The 25,376-nt window shown below is 48.2% G+C and overlaps 2 protein-coding genes and 1 long non-coding RNA gene across 78 annotated transcripts in view; 2 read left to right on the top strand and 1 right to left on the bottom strand.

Annotated features, from left to right (window-relative positions):
• fgf16 (fibroblast growth factor 16) overlaps positions 1-3,200 on the top strand; it is a 32,396-nt gene extending 29,196 nt beyond the window's left edge. For 6 of the 29 annotated variants that reach the window (XM_052487100.1, XM_052487102.1, XM_052487097.1 and 3 more), the window contains exons 7-9: positions 343-406; positions 567-2,643; positions 2,674-3,200. The gene's annotated coding sequence lies outside the window, so the exon portion shown is untranslated. Of the gene's footprint in view, positions 1-22; positions 471-566; positions 2,644-2,673 lie in introns of all 29 variants that reach the window. The other 23 variants (XM_052487087.1, XM_052487088.1, XM_052487084.1 and 20 more) reach the window with 18 other exon arrangements.
• Positions 3,201-11,319: 8,119 nt separating this feature from the next.
• On the top strand, positions 11,320-14,160 carry LOC127913787 (uncharacterized). 48 transcript variants are annotated; one of them, XR_008086687.1, is made up of 12 exons: positions 11,376-11,533; positions 11,598-11,629; positions 11,662-11,693; positions 11,822-11,885; positions 11,918-12,077; positions 12,142-12,461; positions 12,494-12,653; positions 12,686-13,246; positions 13,415-13,526; positions 13,631-13,733; positions 13,772-13,930; positions 13,970-14,160. It is a non-coding gene; the product is annotated as an uncharacterized LOC127913787 (long non-coding RNA). The 48 variants fall into 48 exon arrangements; XR_008086676.1 differs by having other exon boundaries at positions 11,726-11,885; XR_008086679.1 differs by lacking the exon at positions 11,598-11,629 and having other exon boundaries at positions 11,370-11,437; positions 11,726-11,885.
• Positions 14,161-15,268: 1,108 nt separating this feature from the next.
• The window catches only part of LOC118383367 (transcriptional regulator ATRX-like), a 111,871-nt gene continuing 101,763 nt past the window's right edge, over positions 15,269-25,376 (bottom strand). The window contains 4 exon segments of the mRNA XM_052486944.1: positions 15,269-16,203; positions 18,465-18,593; positions 18,726-18,821; positions 22,966-23,085. Coding sequence (XP_052342904.1) covers positions 15,973-16,203; positions 18,465-18,593; positions 18,726-18,821; positions 22,966-23,085 — 576 coding nt within the window. The 3' untranslated portion in view covers positions 15,269-15,972.

Here is a 25,376-nt window from a genome sequence, read left to right as displayed (position 1 = left end):
TACACTACCAGACTACAGTGAGGTTACACTACCAGACTAGGGAGGTTACACTACAGTGAGGTTACACTACCAGACTAGGGAGGTTACACTACAGTGAGGTTACACTACTAGACTACAGTGAGGTGACACTACTAGACTACAGTGAGGTTACACTACTAGACTACAGTGAGGTTACACTACCAGACTAGGGAGGTTACACTACAGTGAGGTGACACTACCAGACTAGGGAGATTACACTACAGTGAGGTTACACTACTAGACTACAGTGAGGTGACACTACTAGACTACAGTGAGGTTACACTACCAGACTACAGTGAGGTTACACTACCAGACTACAGTGAGGTTACACTACTAGACTACAGTGAGGTTACACTACAGTGAGGTTACACTACCAGACTACAGTGAGGTTACACTACTAGACTACAGTGAGGTTACACTACAGTGAGGTTACACTACCAGACTACAGTGAGGTTACACTACCAGACTACAGTGAGGTGACACTACTAGACTACAGTGAGGTTACACTACCAGACTACAGTGAGGTTACACTACTAGACTACAGTGAGGTTACACTACCATACTACAGTGAGGTTACACTACTAGACTACAGTGATGTTACACTACCAGACTACAGTGATGTTACACTACCAGACTACAGTGAGGTTACACTACCAGACTAGGGAGGTTACACTACAGTGAGGTTACACTACCAGACTAGGGAGGTTACACTACAGTGAGGTTACACTACTAGACTACAGTGAGGTGACACTACTAGACTACAGTGAGGTTACACTACCAGACTACAGTGAGGTTACACTACCAGACTAGGGAGGTTACACTACAGTGAGGTTACACTACTAGACTACAGTGAGGTTACACTACTAGACTACAGTGAGGTTACACTACCAGACTAGGGAGGTTACACTACAGTGAGGTGACACTACTAGACTAGGGAGGTTACACTACCAGACTAGGGAGATTACACTACAGTGAGGTTACACTACTAGACTACAGTGAGGTGACACTACTAGACTACAGTGAGGTGACACTACCAGACTACAGTGAGGTTACACTACCAGACTACAGTGAGGTGACACTACTAGACTACAGTGAGGTTACACTACCAGACTACAGTGAGGTTACACTACCAGACTACAGTGAGATTACACTACCAGACTACAGTGATGTTACACTACCAGACTACAGTGAGGTTACACTACTAGACTACAGTGATGTTACACTACCAGACTACAGTGATGTTACACTACCAGACTACAGTGAGGTTACACTACTAGACTACAGTGAGGTTACACTACCAGACTACAGTGAGGTTACACTACCAGACTACAGTGAGGTTACACTACTAGACTACAGTGATGTTACACTACTAGACTACAGTGATGTTACACTACCAGACTACAGTGATGTTACACTACCAGACTACAGTGAGGTTACACTACCAGACTACAGTGAGGTTACACTACCAGACTACAGTGATGTTACACTACCAGACTACAGTGAGGTTACACTACAGTGAGGTTACACTACCAGACTACAGTGAGGTTACACTACAGTGAGGTTACACTACTAGACTACAGTGAGGTTACACTACCAGACTACAGTGAGGTTACACTACCAGACTACAGGGAGGTTACACTACAGTGAGGTTACACTACCAGACTACAGTGAGGTTACACTGCCAGACTGCAGTGAGGTTGCACTAGAGTGAGGTTACACTAGAGTAAGGTTACTGTAGAAGAGATGTAGAACAGAGTGAGAGCTGTAGATCAGAGGGGGAGCTGTAGAGCAGAGGGAGAGCTGTAGATCAGAGGGAGAGCTGTAGATCAGAGGGAGAGCTGTAGAGCAGAGGGAGAGCTGTAGAGCAGAGGGAGAGCTGTAGAGCAGAGGGAGAGCTGTAGAGCAGAGGGAGAGCAGTAGAACAGAGGGAGAGCAGTAGAACAGAGGGAGAGCAGTAGAACAGAGGGAGAGCAGTAGAACAGAGGGAGAGCTGTAGAGCAGAGTGAGAGCTGTAGAACAGAGGGAGAACAGAGTGAGAGCTGTAGAGCAGAGTGAGAGCTGTAGAGCAGAGTGAGAGCTGTAGAGCAGAGTGAGAGCTGTAGAACAGAGTGAGAGCTGTAGAACAGAGGGAGAGCTGTAGAACAGAGGGAGAACAGAGGGAGAGCTGTAGAACAGAGGGAGAGCTGTAGAACAGAGGGAGAGCTGTAGAGCAGATTGAGAGCTGTAGAGCAGAGGGAGAGCTGTAGAACAGAGGGAGAGCTGTAGAACAGAGGGAGAGCTGTAGAGCAGAGTGAGAGCTGTAGAACAGAGGGAGAGCTGTAGAACAGAGGGAGAGCTGTAGAACAGAGGGAGAGCTGTAGAACAGAGGGAGAACAGAGGGAGAGCTGTAGAACAGAGGGAAAACAGAGGGAGAGCTGTAGAACAGAGGGAGAACAGTAGAACAGAGAGAGAGCTGTAGAACAGAGGGAGAGCTGTAGAACAGAGGGGGAGCTGTAGAACAGAGGGAGAGCTGTAGAACAGAGGGAGAGTTGTAGAGCAGAGTGAGAGCTGTAGAGCAGAGTGAGAGCTGTAGAGCAGAGGGAGAGCTGTAGAGCAGAGGGAGAGCTGTAGAGCAGAGGGAGAGCTGTAGAGCAGAGGGAGAGCTGTAGAGCAGAGGGAGAGCAGAGGGAGAGCTGTAGAGCAGAGGGAGAGCAGAGGGAGAGCTGTAGAGCAGAGGGAGAGCTGTAGAGCAGAGGGAGAGCTGTAGAGCAGAGGGAGAGCTGTAGAGCAGAGGGAGAGCTGTAGAGCAGAGGGAGAGCTGTAGAGCAGAGGGAGAGCTGTAGAGCAGAGGGAGAGCTGTAGAGCAGAGGGAGAGCTGTAGAGCAGAGGGAGAGCTGTAGAGCAGAGGGAGAGCTGTAGAACAGAGGGAGAGCTTTGGAACGGACAGACCAGAGAGAGAAAGGGACTTGTAATGTTCAGCCTGTACAGAGGAACATTATTAAAATACAACCAGCTGAGATGTACATATGAATGATCCTATTTATGAGATGTACTATATATTTATTTTATTACATATAAAGTATAAATAAATCTATATTCTATTTATTTATTGCAAAGACTCTATTTTGTAATGAACTTGAAGTTATCACAACTGTAGATTCTACTGAAAACCGCTATGAAATGAATATTAAATGAATTTGGCAATAAAATTGTCCCGCTGTGTTGTTCAAGATGTTCTGTATTTCCAATCCATGAGATCGACGAGTTCTTAAATAACTTCCTCCATTTACCTTGTAATGCATATCTTTTAAAATATTTTTTTACATCACACCAAGAGAGACACAGCACAGCACTACATAGAGAGAGACCGAAGACAACAACATACCAAAGCAGCAACACATGACAACAACATGGTAGCAACACAACATGACAACAACATGGTAGCAACACAACATGGCAGCAGCACAAAACATGGTACAAACATTATAGGGCCCAGACAACAGCACAAAGGGCAAGAAGGTTAGAAACAACAATACATACATTGACATAAATTGAGAAGAGCGTGGGGCCTAGGATTGAGCCTTGGGGTACTCCCTTGGTGACAAGTAGTGGCTGAGACAGCAGATTTTCTGACTTCATACACTGCACTCTCTGAAAGAGGTAGTTAGCAAACCAGGTCAAAGACCTCTCAGAGACACCAATACTCCTAAGCCGGCCCACAAGAATGGAATGGTCTAGCGTATCAAAAGCTTTGGCCAAGTCAATAAAAATAGCAGCACAATATTGCTTAGAATCAAGGGCAATGTGGACATCATTGAGGACCTTTAAGGTTGCAGTGAAACATCCATAACCTGAGTGGAAACCAGATTGCAGACCAGAGAGAATACTAATAAAGAAACCAGATTAAATACCAGAGAGAATACTATAGACATCAAGAAAGCTGATTGGATACCAGAGAGAATACTATAGACATCAAGAAACCTGATTGGATACCAGAGAGAATACTATAGACATCAAGAAAGCTGATTGGATACCAGAGAGAATACTATAGACATCAAGAAACCTGATTGGATACCAGAGAGAATACTATAGACATCAAGAAAGCTGATTGGATACCAGAGAGAATACTATAGACATCAAGAAACCTGATTGGATACCAGAGAGAATACTATAGACATCAAGAAAGCTGATTGGATACCAGAGAGAATACTATAGACATCAAGAAACCTGATTGGATACCAGAGAGAATACTATAGACATCAAGAAACCTGATTGGATACCAGAGAGAATACTATAGACATCAAGAAAGCTGATTGGATACCAGAGAGAATACTATAGACATCAAGAAACCTGATTGGATACCAGAGAGAATACTATAGACATCAAGAAAGCTGATTGGATACCAGAGAGAATACTATAGACATCATGTCTCAGCCTCCAGTATTTATGCTGCAGTAGTTTGTGTCGGGGGGCTAGGGTCAGTTTGTTATATCTGGAGTACTTCTCCTGTCCTATTCGGTGTCCTGTGTGAATCTAAGTGTGCGTTCTCTAATTCTCTCCTTCTCTCTTTCTTTCTCTCTCTCGGAGGACCTGAGCCCTAGGACCATGCCCCAGGACTACCTGACATGATGACTCCTTGCTGTCCCCAGTCCACCTGGCCATGCTGCTGCTCCAGTTTCAACTGGCCTGGGCCCTAGGACCATGTCCCAGGACTACCTGACATGAGGACTCCTTGCTGTCCCCAGTCCACCTGGCCATGCTCCTGCTCCAGTTTCAACTGTTCTGCCTTACTATTATTCAACCATGCTGGTCATTTATGAACATTTTGAACATCTTGGCCACGTTCTGTTATAATCTCCACCCGGCACAGCCAGAAGAGGACTGGCCACCCCACATATGCTCTCTCTAATTCTCTCTTTCTTTCTCTCTCTCGGAGGACCTGAGCCCTAGGACCGTGCCCCAGGACTACCTGACATGATGGCTCCTTGCTGTCCCCAGTCCACCTGACTGTGCTGCTGCTCCAGTTTCAACTGTTCTGCCTTATTATTATTCGACCATGCTGGTCATTTATGAACATTTGAACATCTTGGTCATGTTCTGTTATAATCTCTACCCGGCACAGCCAGAAGAGGACTGGCCACCCCACATAGCCCGGTTCCTCTCTAGGTTTCTTCCTAGGTTTTGGCCTTTCTAGGGAGTTTTTCCTAGCCACCGTGCTTTTACACCTGCATTGTTTGCTGTTTGGGGTTTTAGGCTGGGTTTCTGTACAGCACTTTGAGATATCAGCTGATGTACGAAGGGCTATATAAATAAATTTGATTTGATTTGATTTGATTTGAAGAAACCTGATTAAATACCAGAGAGAATACTATAGACATCAAGAAACCTGATTGGATACCAGAGAGAATACTATAGACATCAAGAAAGCTGATTGGATACCAGAGAGAATACTATAGACATCAAGAAACCTGATTGGATACCAGAGAGAATACTATAGACATCAAGAAACCTGATTAAATACCAGAGAGAATACTATAGACATCAAGAAACCTGATTGGATACCAGAGAGAATACTATAGACATCAAGAAACCTGATTGGATACCAGAGAGAATACTATAGACATCAAGAAACCTGATTGGATACCAGAGAGAATACTATAGACATCAAGAAACCTGATTGGATACCAGAGAGAATACTATAGACATCAAGAAACCTGATTGGATACCAGAGAGAATACTATAGACATCAAGAAACCTGATTGGATACCAGAGAGAATATTCTAGACATCAAGAAACCTGATTGGATACCAGAGAGAATACTATAGACATCAAGAAACCTGATTGGATACCAGAGAGAATATTCTAGACATCAAGAAACCTGATTGGATACCAGAGAGAATATTCTAGACATCAAGAAACCTGATTGGATACCAGAGAGAATACTATAGACATCAAGAAACCTGATTGGATACCAGAGAGAATACTATAGACATCAAGAAACCTGATTGGATACCAGAGAGAATACTATAGACATCAAGAAAGCTGATTGGATACCAGAGAGAATACTATAGACATCAAGAAACCTGATTGGATACCAGAGAGAATATTCTAGACATCAAGAAACCTGATTGGATACCAGAGAGAATATTCTAGACATCAAGAAACCTGATTGGATACCAGAGAGAATATTCTAGACATCAAGAAACCTGATTGGATACCAGAGAGAATACTATAGACATCAAGAAACCTGATTAAATACCAGAGAGAATACTATAGACATCAAGAAACCTGATTGGATACCAGAGAGAATACTATAGACATCAAGAAACCTGATTGGATACCAGAGAGAATACTATAGACATCAAGAAACCTGATTGGATACCAGAGAGAATACTATAGACATCAAGAAACCTGATTGGATACCAGAGAGAATACTATAGACATCAAGAAAGCTGATTGGATACCAGAGAGAATACTATAGACATCAAGAAACCTGATTGGATACCAGAGAGAATATTCTAGACATCAAGAAACCTGATTGGATACCAGAGAGAATATTCTAGACATCAAGAAACCTGATTGGATACCAGAGAGAATATTCTAGACATCAAGAAACCTGATTGGATACCAGAGAGAATATTCTAGACATCAAGAAACCTGATTGGATACCAGAGAGAATACTATAGACATCAAGAAACCTGATTGGATACCAGAGAGAATACTATAGACATCAAGAAACCTGATTGGATACCAGAGAGAATACTATAGACATCAAGAAAGCTGATTGGATACCAGAGAGAATACTATAGACATCAAGAAACCTGATTGGATACCAGAGAGAATATTCTAGACATCAAGAAACCTGATTGGATACCAGAGAGAATATTCTAGACATCAAGAAACCTGATTGGATACCAGAGAGAATATTCTAGACATCAAGAAACCTGATTGGATACCAGAGAGAATATTCTAGACATCAAGAAACCTGATTGGATACCAGAGAGAATACTATAGACATCAAGAAACCTGATTGGATACCAGAGAGAATACTATAGACATCAAGAAAGCCAGTCAGTTATTATTGAAAGTTTTTCCAACAGGGTAAAATAGAAATTGGCCTATAAACAGTTAGGATCAGTTTGATCTCCTCCTTTAAATACAGGATGAACCATGGCTGTCTTCCAAGCAATGGGAACCTCCCCAGAGAGGAGAGAGAGGTTTAAAAGGACGGAGATAGGCTTGGCGATGATAGGGGCAGCAACCTTAAAGAAGAAAGGGTCTAAACCCAGATGTTTTTTGGGGGTCAAGTTTAAGGAGGTCCTTTAGCACCTCAGCGACTGCCTGCAGGGAGAAACTTTGTAGCTGGGAAGGTGGGAAAAGAGGGAGGAGCCTAGGGGCTAGTCACATTAGAAGAGGTGGGAGATGAGGAAATGTTGGACGGGCAAGGAGGCATGGCTGAGTCAAATAGGAATCCCGACTTAATTAAGTGGTGATTAAAGAGCTCAGCCATGTGCTTCTTGTCAGTAACAAGCATGTCCCAGTTTAGGTCACCTAGCAGGACAAATTCAGACTTAGTGTAAGGTGCCAGGATGGAACTTAGAGCAGGTCGGGTACAGGCCGGTGAAGATGGAGGACGATAGCACCCAGCAACAGTTAAAGAGCTATTTGAATGTTTAATGCTTAAAACCAGGAAATCAAATTGTTTGTGGACAGAATCGGTGGAGACAACCGAGCACTGAAGGTGATCCTTGGTAAAGATTGCCCCCACCTTTGGAAGATCTGTCTTGCTGAAAAAGGTTATAACCAGAAAGGTTAACATCAGTGTTCAAAACACTCTTCCTGAACCACGTCTCAGTAATGACCAACACATCTGGATTGGAGCTGTGAACCCAATTGATCCATTTTAGGTAATAAGCTTCTTGTGTTCCCTTTAGATATTTTGTCAACATCCGCTCGATTGCAGAGCGCTAAATTCTAATTAAATTACAAAAAATATTACATTTTCATGAAATCACAAGTGCAGTATAGCAAAACACAGTTTCGCCTGTTGTTAACCCACCTGGCGTGTCAAATTTCAAAAAAGCTTTACGGCGAAAGCTATCCAAGCGTTTGTTAGGACAGCTCTCTCAGCAGACAAAACATTACAAACAGCTAGCAGCCAAGTAGATTGGTCACGAAAGTCAGAAAAGCAATAAAATGAATCGCTTACCTTTGATGATCTTCGGATGTTTGCACTCATGAGACTCCCAGTTACACAATAAATGTTAGTTTTGTTTCATAAAGATAATTTTTATATCCAAAGATCTCCATTTGGTTAGCGCGTTTTGGGCAGACGAACATTCCAAATATTATCCGTAAAGTTCGTAGAAACAAACGTTTTTTATTATCAATCCTCAGGTTGTTTTTACAATAAATAATTGATAACATTTAAACCGTACGGTCGCTTTTTCAATAGTAGAGAGAGAGAGAAAAGGTCTGCTCCAAGCTGTTGGCGCATGCGAAACTCTGGGGACACCTAGCTATGCACTGACGCGATGTGATCATTTTAGCTAATTTTTCAGAATAAAAGCCTGAAATTATGTCTAAAGACTGTTCACGCCATGTGGAAGCCATAGGGAAAGGAATCTGGTTGATATTACATGGAGGGATGGAACAGAGAGGGTTTCAAAATAAGGGCACGGCAGAGGACAGGGAGAGCTCTGCAGTGTTGATTTATGACATCTGAATGTGCATTAGATGGTAATAAGATCATATTGAACAGCAATTTCATCAGGTAACATGAACACAGAGCCGGTGAGAGGTGGTTAGAACAGGATGGGAGGCCAAGAGTCTGTGTAACCAATAGAGTCAGAGTCCTGAGTGTGGGAACAAACAGTCTGTGTAACCAATAGAGAGTCAGAGTCCCGAGGGTGGGAACAAACAGTCTGTGTAACCAATAGAGAGTCAGAGTCCCGAGTGTGGGAACTAACAGTCTGTGTAACCAATAGAGAGTCAGAGTCCCGAGTGTGGGAACTAACAGTCTGTGTAACCAATAGAGAGTCAGAGTCCCGAGTGTGGGAACTAACAGTCTGTGTAACCAATAGAGAGAGAGTCAGAGTCCCGAGTGTGGGAACTAACAGTCTGTGTAACCAATAGAGAGTCAGAGTCCCGAGTGTGGGAACAAACAGTCTGTGTAACCAATAGAGTCAGAGTCCCGAGTGTGGGAACTAACAGTCTGTGTAACCAATAGAGAGTCAGAGTCCCGAGTGTGGGAACTAACAGTCTGTGTAACCAATAGAGAGAGAGTCAGAGTCCCGAGTGTGGGAACTAACAGTCTGTGTAACCAATAGAGAGTCAGAGTCCCGAGTGTGGGAACAAACAGTCTGTGTAACCAATAGAGAGTCAGAGTCCCGAGTGTGGGAACAAACAGTCTGTGTAACCAATAGAGAGTCAGAGTCCTGAGTGTGGGAACTAACAGTCTGTCCCAAAGTTGGGCAAAGAAGGTTTGTAGTTAACAAAGTATTACAGGAGTCATGAGGGAAATAGCTAAATGCACAAGAATATATATATATATACACTTCTCAAAAAAATAAAGGGAACACTAAAATAACTCATCCTAGATCTGAATGAATGAAATATTTTTATTAAATACTTTTTTCTTTACATAGTTGAATGTGCTGACAACAAAATCACACAAAAATTATCAATGGAAATCAAATTTATCAACCCATGGAGGTCTGGATTTGGAGTCACACTCACAATTAAAGTGGAAAATCACACTACAGGCTGATCCAACTTTGATGTAATGTCCTTAAAACAAGTCCAAATGAGGCTCGGTAGTGTGTGTGGCCTCCACGTGCCTGTATGACCTCCCTACAACGCCTGGGCATGCTCCTGATGAGGTGGCAGATGGTCTCCTGAGGGATCTCCTCCCAGACCTGTCTGTCAGACCCGTGGTGTAGTCAGTATTCCCCATGGTGTAGTCAGTACTCCTTGGGGTGTAGTCAGTATTCCCTGTGGTGGTCGGTATTCCCTGTGGTGTAGTCAGTACTCCCCGTGGTGTAGTCAGTATTCCCCGTGGTGTAGTCAGTACTCCCCGTGGTGTAGTCAGTACTCCCTGTGGTGTAGTCAGTATTCCCCTTGGTGTAGTCAGTACTCCCCGTGGTGTAGTCAGTACTCCCCGTGGTGTAGTCAGTATTCCCCGTGGTGTAGTCAGTATTCCCCGTGGTGTAGTCAGTACTCCCCGTGGTGTAGTCAGTATTCCCCGTGGTGTAGTCAGTATTCCCCGTGGTGTAGTCAGTATTCCTTGGGGTGTAGTCAGTATTCCCTGTGGTGGTCGGTATTCCCTGTGGTGTAGTCAGCACTCCCTGTGGTGTAGTCAGCACTCCCTGTGGTGTAGTCAGCACTCCCTGTGGTGTAGTCAGTACTCCCTGTGGTGTAGTCAGTACTCCCTGTGGTGTAGTCAGCACTCCCTGTGGTGTAGTCAGCACTCCCTGTGGTGTAGTCAGCACTCCCTGTGGTGTAGTCAGCACTCCCTGTGGTGTAGTCAGCACTCCCTGTGGTGTAGTCAGCACTCCCTGTGGTGTAGTCAGCACTCCCTGTGGTGTAGTCAGCACTCCCTGTGGTGTAGTCAGCACTCCCTGTGGTGTAGTCAGTATTCCCTGTGGTGTAGTCAGTATTCCCTGTGGTGTAGTCAGTATTCCCTGTGGTGTAGTCAGTACTCCCTGTGGTGTAGTCAGTACTCCCTGTGGTGTAGTCAGTACTCCCTGTGGTGTAGTCAGTACTCCCTGTGGTGTAGTCAGCACTCCCTGTGGTGTAGTCAGTACTCCCTGTGGTGTAGTCAGTACTCCCTGTGGTGTAGTCAGCACTCCCTGTGGTGTAGTCAGTACTCCCTGTGGTGTAGTCAGTACTCCCTGTGGTGTAGTCAGCACTCCCTGTGGTGTAGTCAGCACTCCCTGTGGTGTAGTCAGTACTCCCTGTGGTGTAGTCAGTACTCCCTGTGGTGTAGTCAGTACTCCCTGTGGTGTAGTCAGTACTCCCTGTGGTGTAGTCAGTACTCCCTGTGGTGTAGTCAGTACTCCCTGTGGTGTAGTCAGTGAAAGAAAACCCACAACAACAAAAAAAGGTGGTCACCCTTTTGGTCACTTTATTAAATGTTATTTTAAATACTTTTCAAGATAGTAGCCAGTCAGATTAATCAATGAATGGCAACAAAAACAAGTTGGTGAATTTGCTAAACATGAGAAGAACATTCTTGGTAGAGTAGAGTGGGAGGGCGACAGGCTACATTTCAGAATTACACCTTACTGTGCAAACGGAGGAACTCCGTCTCCGGTCGATCAGGTCAGACAGTCATCACTTCCTCCTATTAACACCGACAACACTGACTTTTATTTAGGAAAATAAACATGTGCCTTAGTAGAGAACAGGTGGCCTGGGTGGAGACTATAGTAGAGAACAGGTGGCCTGGGTGGAGACTATAGTAGAGAACAGCCGGCCTGGGTGGAGACGATAGTAGAGAACAGGTGGCCTGGGTGGAGACTATAGTAGAGAACAGGTGGCCTGGGTGGAGCCTATAGTAGAGAACAGGTGGCCTGGGTGGAGACGATAGTAGAGAACAGGCGGCCTGGGTGGAGACTATAGTAGAGAACAGGTGGCCTGGGTGGAGACGATAGTAGAGAACAGGCGGCCTGGGTGGAGACTATAGTAGAGAACAGGTGGTCTGGGTGGAGACGATAGTAGAGAACAGGCGGCCTGGGTGGAGACTATAGTAGAGAACAGGTTGCCTGGGTGGAGACTATAGTAGAGAACAGGTGGCCTGGGTGGAGACGATAGTAGAGAACAGGTTGCCTGGGTGGAGACTATAGTAGAGAACAGGTGGCCTGGGTGGAGACTATAGTAGAGAACAGGTGGCCTGGGTGGAGACGATAGTAGAGAACAGGCGGCCTGGGTGGAGACTATAGTAGAGAACAGGTTGCCTGGGTGGAGACTATAGTAGAGAACAGGTGGCCTGGGTGGAGACGATAGTAGAGAACAGGTGGCCTGGGTGGAGACTATAGTAGAGAACAGGTAGCCTGGGTGGAGACTATAGTAGAGAACAGGTGGCCTGGGTGGAGACGATAGTAGAGAACAGGTGGCCTGGGTGGAGACTATAGTAGAGAACAGGCGGCCTGGGTGGAGACTATAGTAGAGAACAGGCGGCCTGGGTGGAGACTATAGTAGAGAACAGGCGGCCTGGGTGGAGACTATAGTAGAGAACAGGCGGCCTGGGTGGAGACTATAGTAGAGAACAGGTGGCCTGGGTGGAGACGATAGTAGAGAACAGGTGGCCTGGGTGGAGACTATAGTAGAGAACAGGTTGCCTGGGTGGAGACTATAGTAGAGAACAGGTGGCCTGGGTGGAGACGATAGTAGAGAACAGGTTGCCTGGGTGGAGACTATAGTAGAGAACAGGTGGCCTGGGTGGAGACTATAGTAGAGAACAGGTGGCCTGGGTGGAGACGATAGTAGAGAACAGGCGGCCTGGGTGGAGACTATAGTAGAGAACAGGTTGCCTGGGTGGAGACTATAGTAGAGAACAGGTGGCCTGGGTGGAGACGATAGTAGAGAACAGGTGGCCTGGGTGGAGACTATAGTAGAGAACAGGTAGCCTGGGTGGAGACTATAGTAGAGAACAGGTGGCCTGGGTGGAGACGATAGTAGAGAACAGGTGGCCTGGGTGGAGACTATAGTAGAGAACAGGTGGCCTGGGTGGAGACTATAGTAGAGAACAGGCGGCCTGGGTGGAGACTATAGTAGAGAACAGGTGGCCTGGGTGGAGACTATAGTAGAGAACAGGCGGCCTGGGTGGAGACTATAGTAGAGAACAGGTGGCCTGGGTGGAGACTATAGTAGAGAACAGGCGGCCTGGGTGGAGACTATAGTAGAGAACAGGCGGCCTGGGTGGAGACTATAGTAGAGAACAGGTGGCCTGGGTGGAGACGATAGTAGAGAACAGGTGGCCTGGGTGGAGACTATAGTAGAGAACAGGTGGCCTGGGTGGAGACTATAGTAGAGAACAGGTAGCCTGGGTGGAGACTATAGTAGAGAACAGGTAGCCTGGGTGGAGACGATAGTCCTGAGCTAACCAGCTAACTCAGGTCTGGTGCTGCTACCCAGGTCTGGTGCTGCTAACCAGCTAGCCCAGGTCTGGTGCTGCTAACCCGCTAGCCCAGGTCTGGTGCTGCTAACCAGCTAACCCAGGTCTGGTGCTGCTAACCAGCTAACCCCGGTCTGGTGCTGCTAACCAGCTAACCCCAGTCTGGTGCTGCTAGCCAGCTAACCCAAGACTGGTGCTGCTAGCCAGCTAACCCCGGTCTGGTGCTGCTAACCAGCTAACCCCGGTCTGGTGCTGCTAACCAGCTAACCCAGGTCTGGTGCTGCTAACCAGCTAACCCAGGTCTGGTGCTGCTAACCAGCTAACCCAGGACTGGTGCTGCTAGCCAGCTAACCCCGATCTGGTGCTGCTAACCAGCTAACCCAGGTCTGGTGCTGCTAACCAGCCAACCCAGGTCTGGTGCTGCTAACCAGCCAACCCAGGTCTGGTGCTGCTAACCAGCTAACCCAGGTCTGGTGCTGCTAACCCAGGTCTGGTGCTGCTAATCAGCTAACCCAGGTCTGGTGCTGCTACCCAGGTCTGGTGCTGCTAACCAGCTAACCCAGGTCTGGTGCTGCTAACCAGCTAACCCAGGTCTGGTGCTGCTAACCAGCTAACCCAGGTCTGGTGCTGCTACCCAGGTCTGGTGCTGCTACCCAGGTCTGGTGCTGCTAACCAGCTAACCCAGGTCTGGTGCTGCTAACCAGCTAACCCAGGTCTGGTGCTGCTAACCAGCTAACCCAGGTCTGGTGCTGCTAACCAGCTAACCCAGGTCTGGTGCTGCTACCCAGGTCTGGTGCTGCTAACCAGCTAACCCAGGTCTGGTGCTGCTACCCAGGTCTGGTGCTGCTAACCCAGGTCTGGTGCTGCTAACCAGGTCTGGTGCTGCTAACCAGCTAACCCAGGTCTGGATAAGGAATGGCCCACTGGAATCTCAATTAGAAGAATGTTTTGAAAGGATCGGGTCCTGATTTAAGAGCTAGACGGTGTCAAACTTCAGTCCTTTGTGGCTCAGTTGATCCGGGCACCTGCAACGTCAAGACGGTGAATTTGATTCCCGCTGGGTTCACCCATAATGAAATAAAAGAGCTGGACATGACCTTGCTTGGTGAAGCACCCCGACCTTCCCCCTCCTCTACCCAGTCGACCAGGTCAGACAACCTCCTGTTGACCCAGTCCTCCACCAGGGTTGGATTAGGATGCAACAAGTGGAACAGAAAGAGAAGGATGAACAGCACCCTGGGATATGGAGCTACGCTAGGCAACAACTTGACAACAAGAGCATGAGCTTTACAATGAGAGAGAGTCCCGGGGAAGTGAGTGAGGGGCGAGAGACGGGGGGGGGGACAGTGTGTTTTAACGACAAGAGCATTCCATATTACCATCATAATAACCATGAGACAAACAGTGGAAATATTAAGAGCCACAAGCTGATAGAAAAATCATTCTCAAATCTCATTTACACAAAACTTTAGGAAATGGAAATAAAGGCCCTAATTTTTATTTGAATGTTATAGTTTTTTCTTGTCATGGCTAAGCATCAAAATCTACCAAAATAGTTGAGGACACCAGCACCGCTAGCCTGCGTGTCCGTCCGCCCGCTAGCCTGCGTGTCCGTCCGCCCGCTAGCCTGCGTGTCCGTCCGCCCGCTAGCCTGCGTGTCCGTCCGTCCGCTAGCCTGCGTGTCCGTCCGTCCGCTAGCCTGCGTGTCCGTCCGTCCGCTAGCCTGCGTGTCTGTCCGCCCGCTAGCCTGCGTGTCTGTCCGTCCGCTAGCCTGCGTGTCCGTCCGCTAGCCTGCGTGTCCGTCCGCTAGCCTGCGTGCCCGTCCGCTAGCCTGCGTGCCCGTCCGCTAGCCTGCGTGCCCGTCCGCTAGCCTGCGTGTCCGTCCGCTAGCCTGCGTGTCCGTCCGCTAGCCTGCGTGTCCGCCCGCTAGCCTGCGTGTCCGCCCGCTAGCCTGCGTGTCCGCCCGCTAGCCTGCGTGTCCGTCCGCTAGCCTGCGTGTCCGTCCGCTAGCCTGCGTGTCCGTCCGCTAGCCTGCGTGTCCGCCCGCTAGCCTGCGTGTCCGCCCGCTAGCCTGCGTGTCCGCCCGCTAGCCTGCGTGTCCGTCCGCTAGCCTGCGTGTCCGTCCGCTAGCCTGCGTGTCCACCCGCTAAGCCTGCGTGTCCGCCCGCTAAGCCTGCGTGTGGAGGGAGGGTTCTAGAGGTGATCGCATCTTGTAGCTATCCTAAAATAGTCCCGTCACCAATTAGTCAGCACTATGGTCCCACTCCGGGGGTTCTTTAGCTAGACAGGCATTCATTAAAACTGTATCAAAACACAACTTACAGAAAAATCCATTCATTAAACAAACCCTCCTTATAAGGGGAAAGAATAACGTAGAGTGTTTACCGTTTTTCCTTTAAATATAGAAGAGAACTTGAATAACATTAATACGGTATATACAGAATCTCAAATGTAATTGCTAAAACCCCTTCGTATTGTCCCTATACAAGTCATGTCATTCCCTGCTTCAGGAGAGCTGGAGGGAGTGGCGAGGGGCTCCGAGACCCTTCTCTCTGCGTCGTCTCTCACCTCCCCAGTGAAGAAGGGTTGTAAAGGCAGCGGCATCGTTCCCAGATCACACACCTCTCTATCCCTTACATAGTGCACTACTTCTAACCAAAACCCTAGGGCTCCGGGCTCCATCTTGTGCACTACATAGGAGACAGAGCAGCATTAGGGAGCAGCCTGCTGAGACATCGAGGGGGCAGTCTGGGTCACAAATGGAACCATATTCGCTACATTGGTCTAACGTTGCGCACTCAGCCAATATGGATAGTGGATAGTGCACTATGTAGGGCACGCCCTGGGTCCCCCTCCCCTTACAGGTTGCCCTTGGAGGGACCGGGGTTCTTGCCGCCCATGGAAGGGTGGGTGGGATGACCCTGTAGCGCCCCCAGCTGTTGGTACAACCCCAAGAGTTCCATCTGGCTCATCCCTCCAGCTCCCAGCATGCCGTTCATCTGGCTCATCAGCTGGGCCTGGTTGGCCATGGCGATCTGCTGCTCTCTCACCTTCCTGTTGGTGATCACCTTCTGAACGTACATCATTAGCTGTGGAGGGGAGGGAGGGAGAGGTTAGGACTTCTCAGGTTCCATCAGAGAGAGATGGAGGGAGAGGTCAGGACTTCTCAGGTTCCATCAGAGAGAGAGATGGAGGGAGGGGTCAGGTTCCATCAGAGAGAGACAGATGGAGGGAGGGGTCAGGTTCCATCAGAGACAGATGGAGGGAGAGGTCAGGACTTCTCAGGTTCCATCAGAGAGAGGAGGGAGGGGTCATGGAGGGAGGAGGGAGGGGTCAGGTTCCATCAGAGAGAGACAGATGGAGGGAGGGGTTAGGACTTGGAGGGAGGGGTCAGGTTCCATCAGGTTCCATCAGAGAGAGAGATGGAGGGAGAGGTCAGGACTTCTCAGGTTCCATCAGAGAGAGGGGTCAGATGGAGGGAGAGGTCCAGGACTTCTCAGATTCCATCAGAGAGAGAGATGGAGGGAGAGGTCAGGACTTCTGGAGGGGGGGTCAGGTTCCATCAGAGACAGATGGAGGGAGAGGTCAGGACTTCTCAGGTTCCATCAGAGAGAGATGGAGGGAGAGGTTAGGACTTCTCAGGTTCCATCAGAGAGAGAGATGGAGGGAGAGGTTAGGACTTCTCAGGTTCCATCAGAGAGAGAGGGGAGGGAGAGGTCAGGACTTCTCAGGTTCCATCAGAGAGAGAGATGGAGGGAGAGGTCAGGACTTCTCAGGTTCCATCAGAGAGAGATGGAGGGAGAGGTCAGGACTTCTCAGGTTCCATCAGAGAGAGAGATGGAGGGAGAGGTCAGGACTTCTCAGGTTCCATCAGAGAGAGATGGAGGGAGAGGTCAGGACTTCTCAGGTTCCATCAGAGAGAGATGGAGGGAGAGGTCAGGACTTCTCAGGTTCCATCAGAGAGAGATGGAGGGAGAGGTCAGGTTCCATCAGAGAGAGACAGATGGAGGGAGGGGTCAGGTTCCATCAGAGAGAGACAGATGGAGGGAGGGGTCAGGTTCCATCAGAGAGAGACAGATGGAGGGAGAGGTCAGGACTTCTCAGGGTCCATCAGAGACAGATGGAGGGAGAGGTCAGGACTTCTCAGATTCCATCAGAGAGAGACAGATGGAGGGAGGGGTCAGGTTCCATCAGAGAGAGAGACAGATGGAGGGAGGGGTCAGGTTCCATCAGAGAGAGACAGATGGAGGGAGGGGTCAGGTTCCATCAGAGAGAGATGGAGGGAGGGGTCAGGTTCCATCAGAGAGAGACAGATGGAGGGAGAGGTCAGGACTTCTCAGGGTCCATCAGAGACAGATGGAGGGAGAGGTCAGGACTTCTCAGGTTCCATCAGAGAGAGATGGAGGGAGAGGTCAGGACTTCTCAGGTTCCATCAGAGAGAGACAGATGGAGGGAGAGGTCAGGACTTCTCAGGTTCCATCAGAGAGAGAGATGGAGGGAGAGGTCAGGACTTCTCAGGTTCCATCAGAGAGAGACAGATGGAGGGAGAGGTCAGGACTTCTCAGGTTCCATCAGAGAGAGAGATGGAGGGAGAGGTCAGGACTTCTCAGGTTCCATCAGAGACAGATGGAGAGAGGTCAGGACTTCAGGGTCCATCAGAGAGAGACAGATGGAGGGAGAGGTCAGGACTTCTCAGGTTCCATCAGAGACAGATGGAGGGAGAGGTCAGGACTTCTCAGGTTCCATCAGAGAGAGACAGATGGAGGGAGGGGTCAGGACTTCTCAGGTTCCATCAGAGAGAGATGGAGGGAGAGGTCAGGACTTCTCAGGGTCCATCAGAGAGAGATGGAGGGAGAGGTCAGGACTTCTCAGGTTCCATCAGAGAGAGAGAGATGGAGGGAGAGGTCAGGACTTCAGGGTCCATCAGAGAGAGACAGATGGAGGGAGAGGTCAGGACTCAGGTTCCATCAGAGAGAGATGGAGGGAGAGGTCAGGACTTCTCAGGTTCCATCAGAGAGAGAGAGATGGAGGGAGAGGTCAGGACTTCTCAGGTTCCATCAGAGAGAGAGATGGAGAGAGGTGGAGGGATCAGAGGATCAGGACTTCTCAGGTTCCATCAGAGAGAGATGGAGGGAGAGGTCAGGACTTCTCAGGTTCCATCAGAGAGAGAGATGGAGGGAGGGGTCAGGTTCCATCAGAGACAGATGGAGGGAGAGGTCAGGACTTCTCAGGTTCCATCAGAGAGAGATGGAGAGAGAGGCTAGGTGGTGGTCAGCCTGAACGCTAGAAAAAGAAGCAGGAGAGATTAAGATAGCAGGTGGAAAGAAAAGGTTAGAAGTTGTGATCTTACAGTCTGTTGCTTATTGACGACATCTCTGTAGACAGCTTCTCTGTGTTTGAGCTCCATCTCTACACTGGCCTGTCTCCCCAGAGCCATGGCATGGACCTGGGACTCCGTGAGGGCTGGGTTCTCCTTCCACTGGAGAAGATGGGAGAGTGGGGAGAGGAGACTGGTCACAGCACGAAGTGACGGAAGGTAGGACTCCAGCAGCAATACAAAACATGACACCCCCCTCTCTCTCTCCCTCCCTCTCTCCCTCCCTCCACTCACCACTCTCCCGATGGTGTCCTCTAGAGATTCTCTGGGGAGGAACTTGAGAGCGTTGGTGGCCTCCATCACCTTCTGACGGCCCTGGTTGATCAACTCCTATAGACATAGGAAAGGGTAACGTTTCAAGGGATGCTGGGAAATCCCAATTAAAACCAGATCCAATAGAAACATCAAAACACACATTCCAGTGGTCCGGCCCTATTTAACCCTCTAAATACACTGCTCAAAAAAATAAAGGGAACACTAAAATAACACATCCTAGATCTGAATGAATTAAATATTCTTATTAAATACTTTTTTCTTTACATAGTTGAATGTGCTGACAACAAAATCACACAAATGATCAATGGAAATCAAATTTATCAACCCATGGAGGTCTGGATTTGGAGTCACACTCAAAATTAAAGTGGAAAACCACACTACAGGCTGATCCAACTTTGATGTAATGTCCTTAAAACAAGTCAAAATGAGGTTCGGTAGTGGGTGTGGCCTCCACGTGCCTGTATGACCTCCCTACAACGCCTGGGCATGCTCCTGATGAGGTGGCAGATGGTCTCCTGAGGGATCTCCTCCCAGACCTGGACTAAAGCATCCGCCAACTCCTGGACAGTCTGTGGTGCAACGTGGCGTTGGTGGATGGAGCGAGACGTGATGTCCCAGATGTGCTCAATTGGATTCAGGTCTGGGGAACGGGCCAGTCCATAGCATCAATGCCTTCCTCTTGCAGGAACTGCTGACACACTCCAGCCACATGAGGTCTAGCATTGTTTTGCATTAGGAGGAACCCAGGGCCAACCGCACCAGCATATGGTCTCACAAGGGGTCTGAGGATCTCATCTCGGTACCTAATGGCAGTCAGGCTACCTCTGGCGAGTACATGGAGGGCTGTGCGGCCCCCCAAAGAAATGCCACCCCACACCATGACTGACTCACCGCCAAACCGGTCATGCTGGAGGGTGTTGCAGGCAGCAGAACGTTCTCCATGGCGTCTCCAGACTCTGTCACGTCTGTCACGTGCTCAGTGTGAACCTGCTTTCATCTGTGAAGAGCACAGGGCGCCAGTGGCGAATTTGCCAATCTTGGTGTTCTCTGGCAAATGCCAAACGTCCTGCATGGTGTTGGGCTGTAAGCACAACCCCCACCTGTGGACGTCGGGCCCTCATACCACCCTCATGGAGTCTGTTTCTGACCGTTTGAGCAGACACATGTACATTTGTGGCCTGCTGGAGGTCATTTTGCAGGGCTCTGGCAGTGCTCCTCCTTGCACAAAGGCGGAGGTAGCTGTCCTGCTGCTGGGTTGTTGCCCTCCTACGGCCTCCTCCACGTCTCCTGATGTACTGGCCTGTCTCCTGGTAGCGCCTCCATGCTCTGGACACTATGCTGACCGACACAGCAAACCTTCTTGCCACAGCTCGCATTGATGTGCCATCCTGGATGAGCTGCACTACCTGAGCCACTTGTGTGGGTTGTAGACTCCGTCTCATGCTACCACTAGAGTGAAAGCACCGCCAGCATTCAAAAGTGACCAAAACATCAGCCAGGAAGCATAGGAACTGAGAAGTGGTCTGTGGTCACCACCTGCAGAACCACTCCTTTTTGGGTGTGTCTTGCTAAATGCCTATAATTTCCACCTGTTGTCTATTCCATTTGCACAACAGCATGTGACATTTATTGTCAATCAGTGTTGCTTCCTAAGTGGACAGTTTGATTTCACAGAAGTGTGATGGACTTGGAGTTACATTGTGTTTTTTAAGTGCTCCTTCATTTTTTTGAGCAATGTATATAGAACCACTACTTAGAAGACTGGGTTAACTAGATAGAACCACTACATAGAACCACTACTTAGAGTTACTGGGTTAACTAGATAGAACCACTACTTAGAGTTACTGGGTTAACTAGATAAAACCACTACTTAGAGTTACTGGGTTAACTAGATAGAACCACTACATAGAGGCCTGGGTTAACCAGATAGAACCACTACACAGAACCACTACTTAGAGTTACTGGGTTAACTAGATAGAACCACTACATAGAACCACTACATAGAGGACCGGGTTAACTACATAGAACCACTACATAGAGGACTGGGTTAACTAGATAGAACCACTACATAGAGGCCTGGGTTAACCAGATAGAACCACTACACAGAACCACTACTTAGAGGACTGGGTTAACTAGATAGAACCACTACATAGAACCACTACATAGAGGACTGGGTTAACTATATAGAACCACTACATAGAGGACTGGGTTAACTATATAGAACCACTACTTAGAGGACTGGGTTAACTATATAGAACCACTACATAGAGGACTGGGTTAACTATATAGAACCACTACATAGAGGACCGGGTTAACTACATAGAACCACTACATAGAGGACCGGGTTAACTACATAGAACCACTACATAGAGGACTGGGTTAACTATAAAGAACCACTACATAGAACCACTACTTAGAGGACTGGGTTAACTATATAGAACCACCACTTAGAGGACTGGGTTTTAACTATATAGAACCACTACTTAGAGGACTGGGTTAACTAGATAGAGGCCTGGGTTAATGTATATAGAACGCCTACTTAGAGTTACTGGGTTAACTAGATAACCCAGTAACTCTAAGTAGTGGTTCTAACTAGATAGAACCACTACTTAGAGGACTGGGTTAACTATATAGAACCACTACTTAGAGGACTGGGTTAACTATATAGAACCACTACACAGAACCGGGTTAACTAGATAGAACCAATACATAGAACCACTACATAGAGGACTGGGTTAACTATATAGAACCACTACATAGAGGACTGGGTTAACTATAAAGAACCACTACATAGAACCACTACTTAGAGGACTGGGTTAACTATATAGAACCATTACATAGAACCACTACATAGAACCACTACTTAGAGGACTGGATTAACTACATAAAACCACAACATAGAGGACCGGGTTAACTATATAGAACCACTACTTAGAGGACTGGGTTAACTACATAGAACCACTACATAGAGGACCGGGTTAACTACATAGAACCACTACATAGAGGACCGGGTTAACTACATAGAACCACTACATAGAGGACTGGGTTAACTACATAGAACCACTACATAGAGGCCTGGGTTAACTATATAGAACCACTACATAGAGGACCGGGTTAACTACATAGAACCACTACATAGAGGACTGGGTTAACTATATAGAACCACTACTTAGAGGACTGGGTTAACTAGATAGAACCACTACATAGAGGACTGGGTTAACTACATATAACCACTACTTAGAGGACTGGGTTAACTAGATAGAACCACTACATAGAGGACCGGGTTAACTACATAGAACCACTACATAGAGGCCTGGGTTAACTATATAGAACCACTACATAGAGGACCGGGTTAACTACATAGAACCACTACATAGAGGACTGGGTTAACTATATAGAACCACTACTTAGAGGACTGGGTTAACTATATAGAACCACTACACAGAACCACTACTTAGAGGACTGGGTTAACTAGATAGAACCACTACATAGAGGACTGGGTTAACTACATAGAACCACTACTTAGAACCACTACATAGAGGACTGGGTTAACTACATAGAACCACTACTTAGAGGACTGGGTTAACTAGATAGAACCACTACATAGAACCACTACATAGAGGACCGGGTTAACTACATAGAACCACTACATAGAGGACTGGGTTAACTATATAGAACCACTACTTAGAGGACTGGATTAACTACATAGAACCACTACATAGAACCACTACATAGAGGACCGGGTTAACTACATAGAACCACTACATAGAGGACTGGGTTAACTGTATATAACCACTACATAGAACCACTACATAGAGGACTGACAGGCCAGTGTGTGTGTGTGTGTGTGTGTGTGTGTGTGTGTGTGTTACCTCCAGCTGAGGGTTGGACATAGAGACCAGTGTGTGTGTGTGTTACCTCCAGCTGAGGGTTGGACATAGAGACCAGTGTGTGTGTGTGTGTTACCTCCAGCTGAGGGTTGGACATAGAGACCAGTGTGTGTGTGTGTGTGTGTGTGTGTGTGTTACCTCCAGCTGAGGGTTGGACATAGAGACCAGTGTGTGTGTGTGTGTTACCTCCAGCTGAGGGTTGGACATAGAGACCAGTGTGTGTGTGTGTGTGTGTGTGTGTGTTACCTCCAGCTGAGGGTTGGACATAGAGACCAGTGTGTGTGTGTGTGTGTGTGTGTGTGTGTTACCTCCAGCTGAGGGTTGGACATAGAGGCCAGTGCGGCAATGTTGAAGGGGAAGTAGCTGTTAGCTCCTCCCATGTCCATCTGTCCTCCGTACGCTCCATGGTTCCCACGCAGAGACAGACCCTGGGACAGAGACAGAGAGGGTTATAGAGACAGACCCTGGGACAGAGACAGAGAGGGTTATAGAGACAGACCCTGGGACAGAGACAGAGAGGGTTATAGAGACAGACCCTGGGACAGAGACAGAGAGGGTTATAGAGACAGACCCTGGGACAGAGACAGAGAGGGTTATAGAGACAGACCCTGGGACAGAGACAGAGAAGGTTATAGAGACAGACCCTGGGACAGAGACAGAGAGGGTTATAGAGACAGACCCTGGGACAGAGACAGAGAGGGTTATAGAGACAGACCCTGGGACAGAGACAGACCCTGGGACAGAGACAGAGAGGGTTATAGAGACAGACCCTGGGACAGAGACAGACCCTGGGACAGAGACAGAGAGGGTTATAGAGACAGACACTGGGACAGAGACAGATCCTGGGACAGAGACAGAGAGGGTTATAGAGACACACAGAGACAGACCCTGGGACAGAGACAGAGAGGGTTATAGAGACAGACCCTGGGACAGAGACAGAGAGGGTTATAGAGACAGACCCTGGGACAGAGACAGAGAGGGTTATAGAGACAGACAGAGACAGACCCTGGGACAGAGACAGAGAGGGTTATAGAGACACACAGAGACAGACCCTGGGACAGAGACAGAGAGGGTTATAGAGACACACAGAGACAGACCCTGGGACAGAGACAGAGAGGGTTATAGAGACAGACCCTGGGACAGAGACAGAGAGGGTTATAGAGACAGACCCTGGGACAGAGACAGAGAGGGTTATAGAGACAGACCCTGGGACAGAGACAGAGAGGGTTATAGAGACAGACCCTGGGACAGAGACAGAGAGGGTTATAGAGACAGACCCTGGGACAGAGACAGAGAGGGTTATAGAGACAGACCCTGGGACAGAGACAGAGAAGGTTATAGAGACAGACCCTGGGACAGAGACAGAGAGGGTTATAGATACACACAGAGACAGACCCTGGGACAGAGACAGAGAGGGTTATAGAGACAGACCCTGGGACAGAGACAGACCCTGGGACAGAGACAGAGAGGGTTATAGAGACAGACCCTGGGACAGAGACAGACCCTGGGACAGAGACAGAGAGGGTTATAGAGACAGACACTGGGACAGAGACAGATCCTGGGACAGAGACAGAGAGGGTTATAGAGACACACAGAGACAGACCCTGGGACAGAGAGGGTTATAGAGACAGACCCTGGGACAGAGAGGGTTATAGAGACAGACCCTGGGACAGAGACAGACCCTGGGACAGAGACAGAGAGGGTTATAGAGACAGACCCTGGGACAGAGACAGAGAGGGTTATAGAGACAGACCCTGGGACAGAGACAGAGAGGGTTATAGAGACAGACCCTGGGACAGAGACAGAGAGGGTTATAGAGACAGACCCTGGGACAGAGAGGGTTATAGAGACAGACCCTGGGACAGAGACAGAGAAGGTTATAGAGACAGACCCTGGGACAGAGACAGAGAAGGTTATAGAGACAGACCCTGGGACAGAGACAGAGAAGGTTATAGAGACAGACCCTGGGACAGAGACAGAGAAGGTTATAGAGACAGACCCTGGGACAGAGACAGAGAAGGTTATAGAGAAAGACCCTGGGACAGAGACAGTTATAGAGACACACAGAGACAGACCCTGGGACAGAGACGGAGAGGGTTATAGAGACAGACCCTGAGACAGAGACAGAGAGGGTTATAGAGACACACATAAACAGACCCTAGGACAGAGACAGAGAGGTTATAGAGAAACACAGAGACAGACCCTGGGACAGAGACAGACCCTGGGACAGAGACAGAGAGGGTTATAGAGACACACAGAGACAGACCCTGGGACAGAGTGCGTTCTGAGCCCTCTCCTGTCCTCCCTGTTCACCCATGACTGCGTGGCCATGCACGTCTCCAACTCAATCATCAAGTTTACTGATGGCACAACAGTAGTAGGCCTGATTACCAACAATGATGAGAGTCTACAGGGAGGAGGTGAGGAACTCAGCAGTAGTAGGACTGATTACCAACAATGATGAGAGTCTACAGGGAGGAGGTGAGGAACTCAGCAGTAGTAGGACTGATTACCAACAATGATGAGAGTCTACAGGGAGGAGGTGAGGAACTCAGCAGTAGTAGGACTGATTACCAACAATGATGAGAGTCTACAGGGAGGAGGTGAGGAACTCAGCAGTAGTAGGACTGATTACCAACAATGATGAGAGTCTACAGGGAGGAGGTGAGGAACTCAGCAGTAGTAGGACTGATTACCAACAATGATGAGAGTCTACAGG

The sequence above is a fragment of the Oncorhynchus keta genome, chromosome 30 (genome assembly GCF_023373465.1).
Source record: "Oncorhynchus keta strain PuntledgeMale-10-30-2019 chromosome 30, Oket_V2, whole genome shotgun sequence".
In the NCBI taxonomy this organism is placed as follows: domain Eukaryota; kingdom Metazoa; phylum Chordata; class Actinopteri; order Salmoniformes; family Salmonidae; genus Oncorhynchus; species Oncorhynchus keta.
The sequence above is the reverse complement of the archived record's forward strand: the minus strand, read 5'-3'. Positions and strand labels throughout refer to the sequence as shown.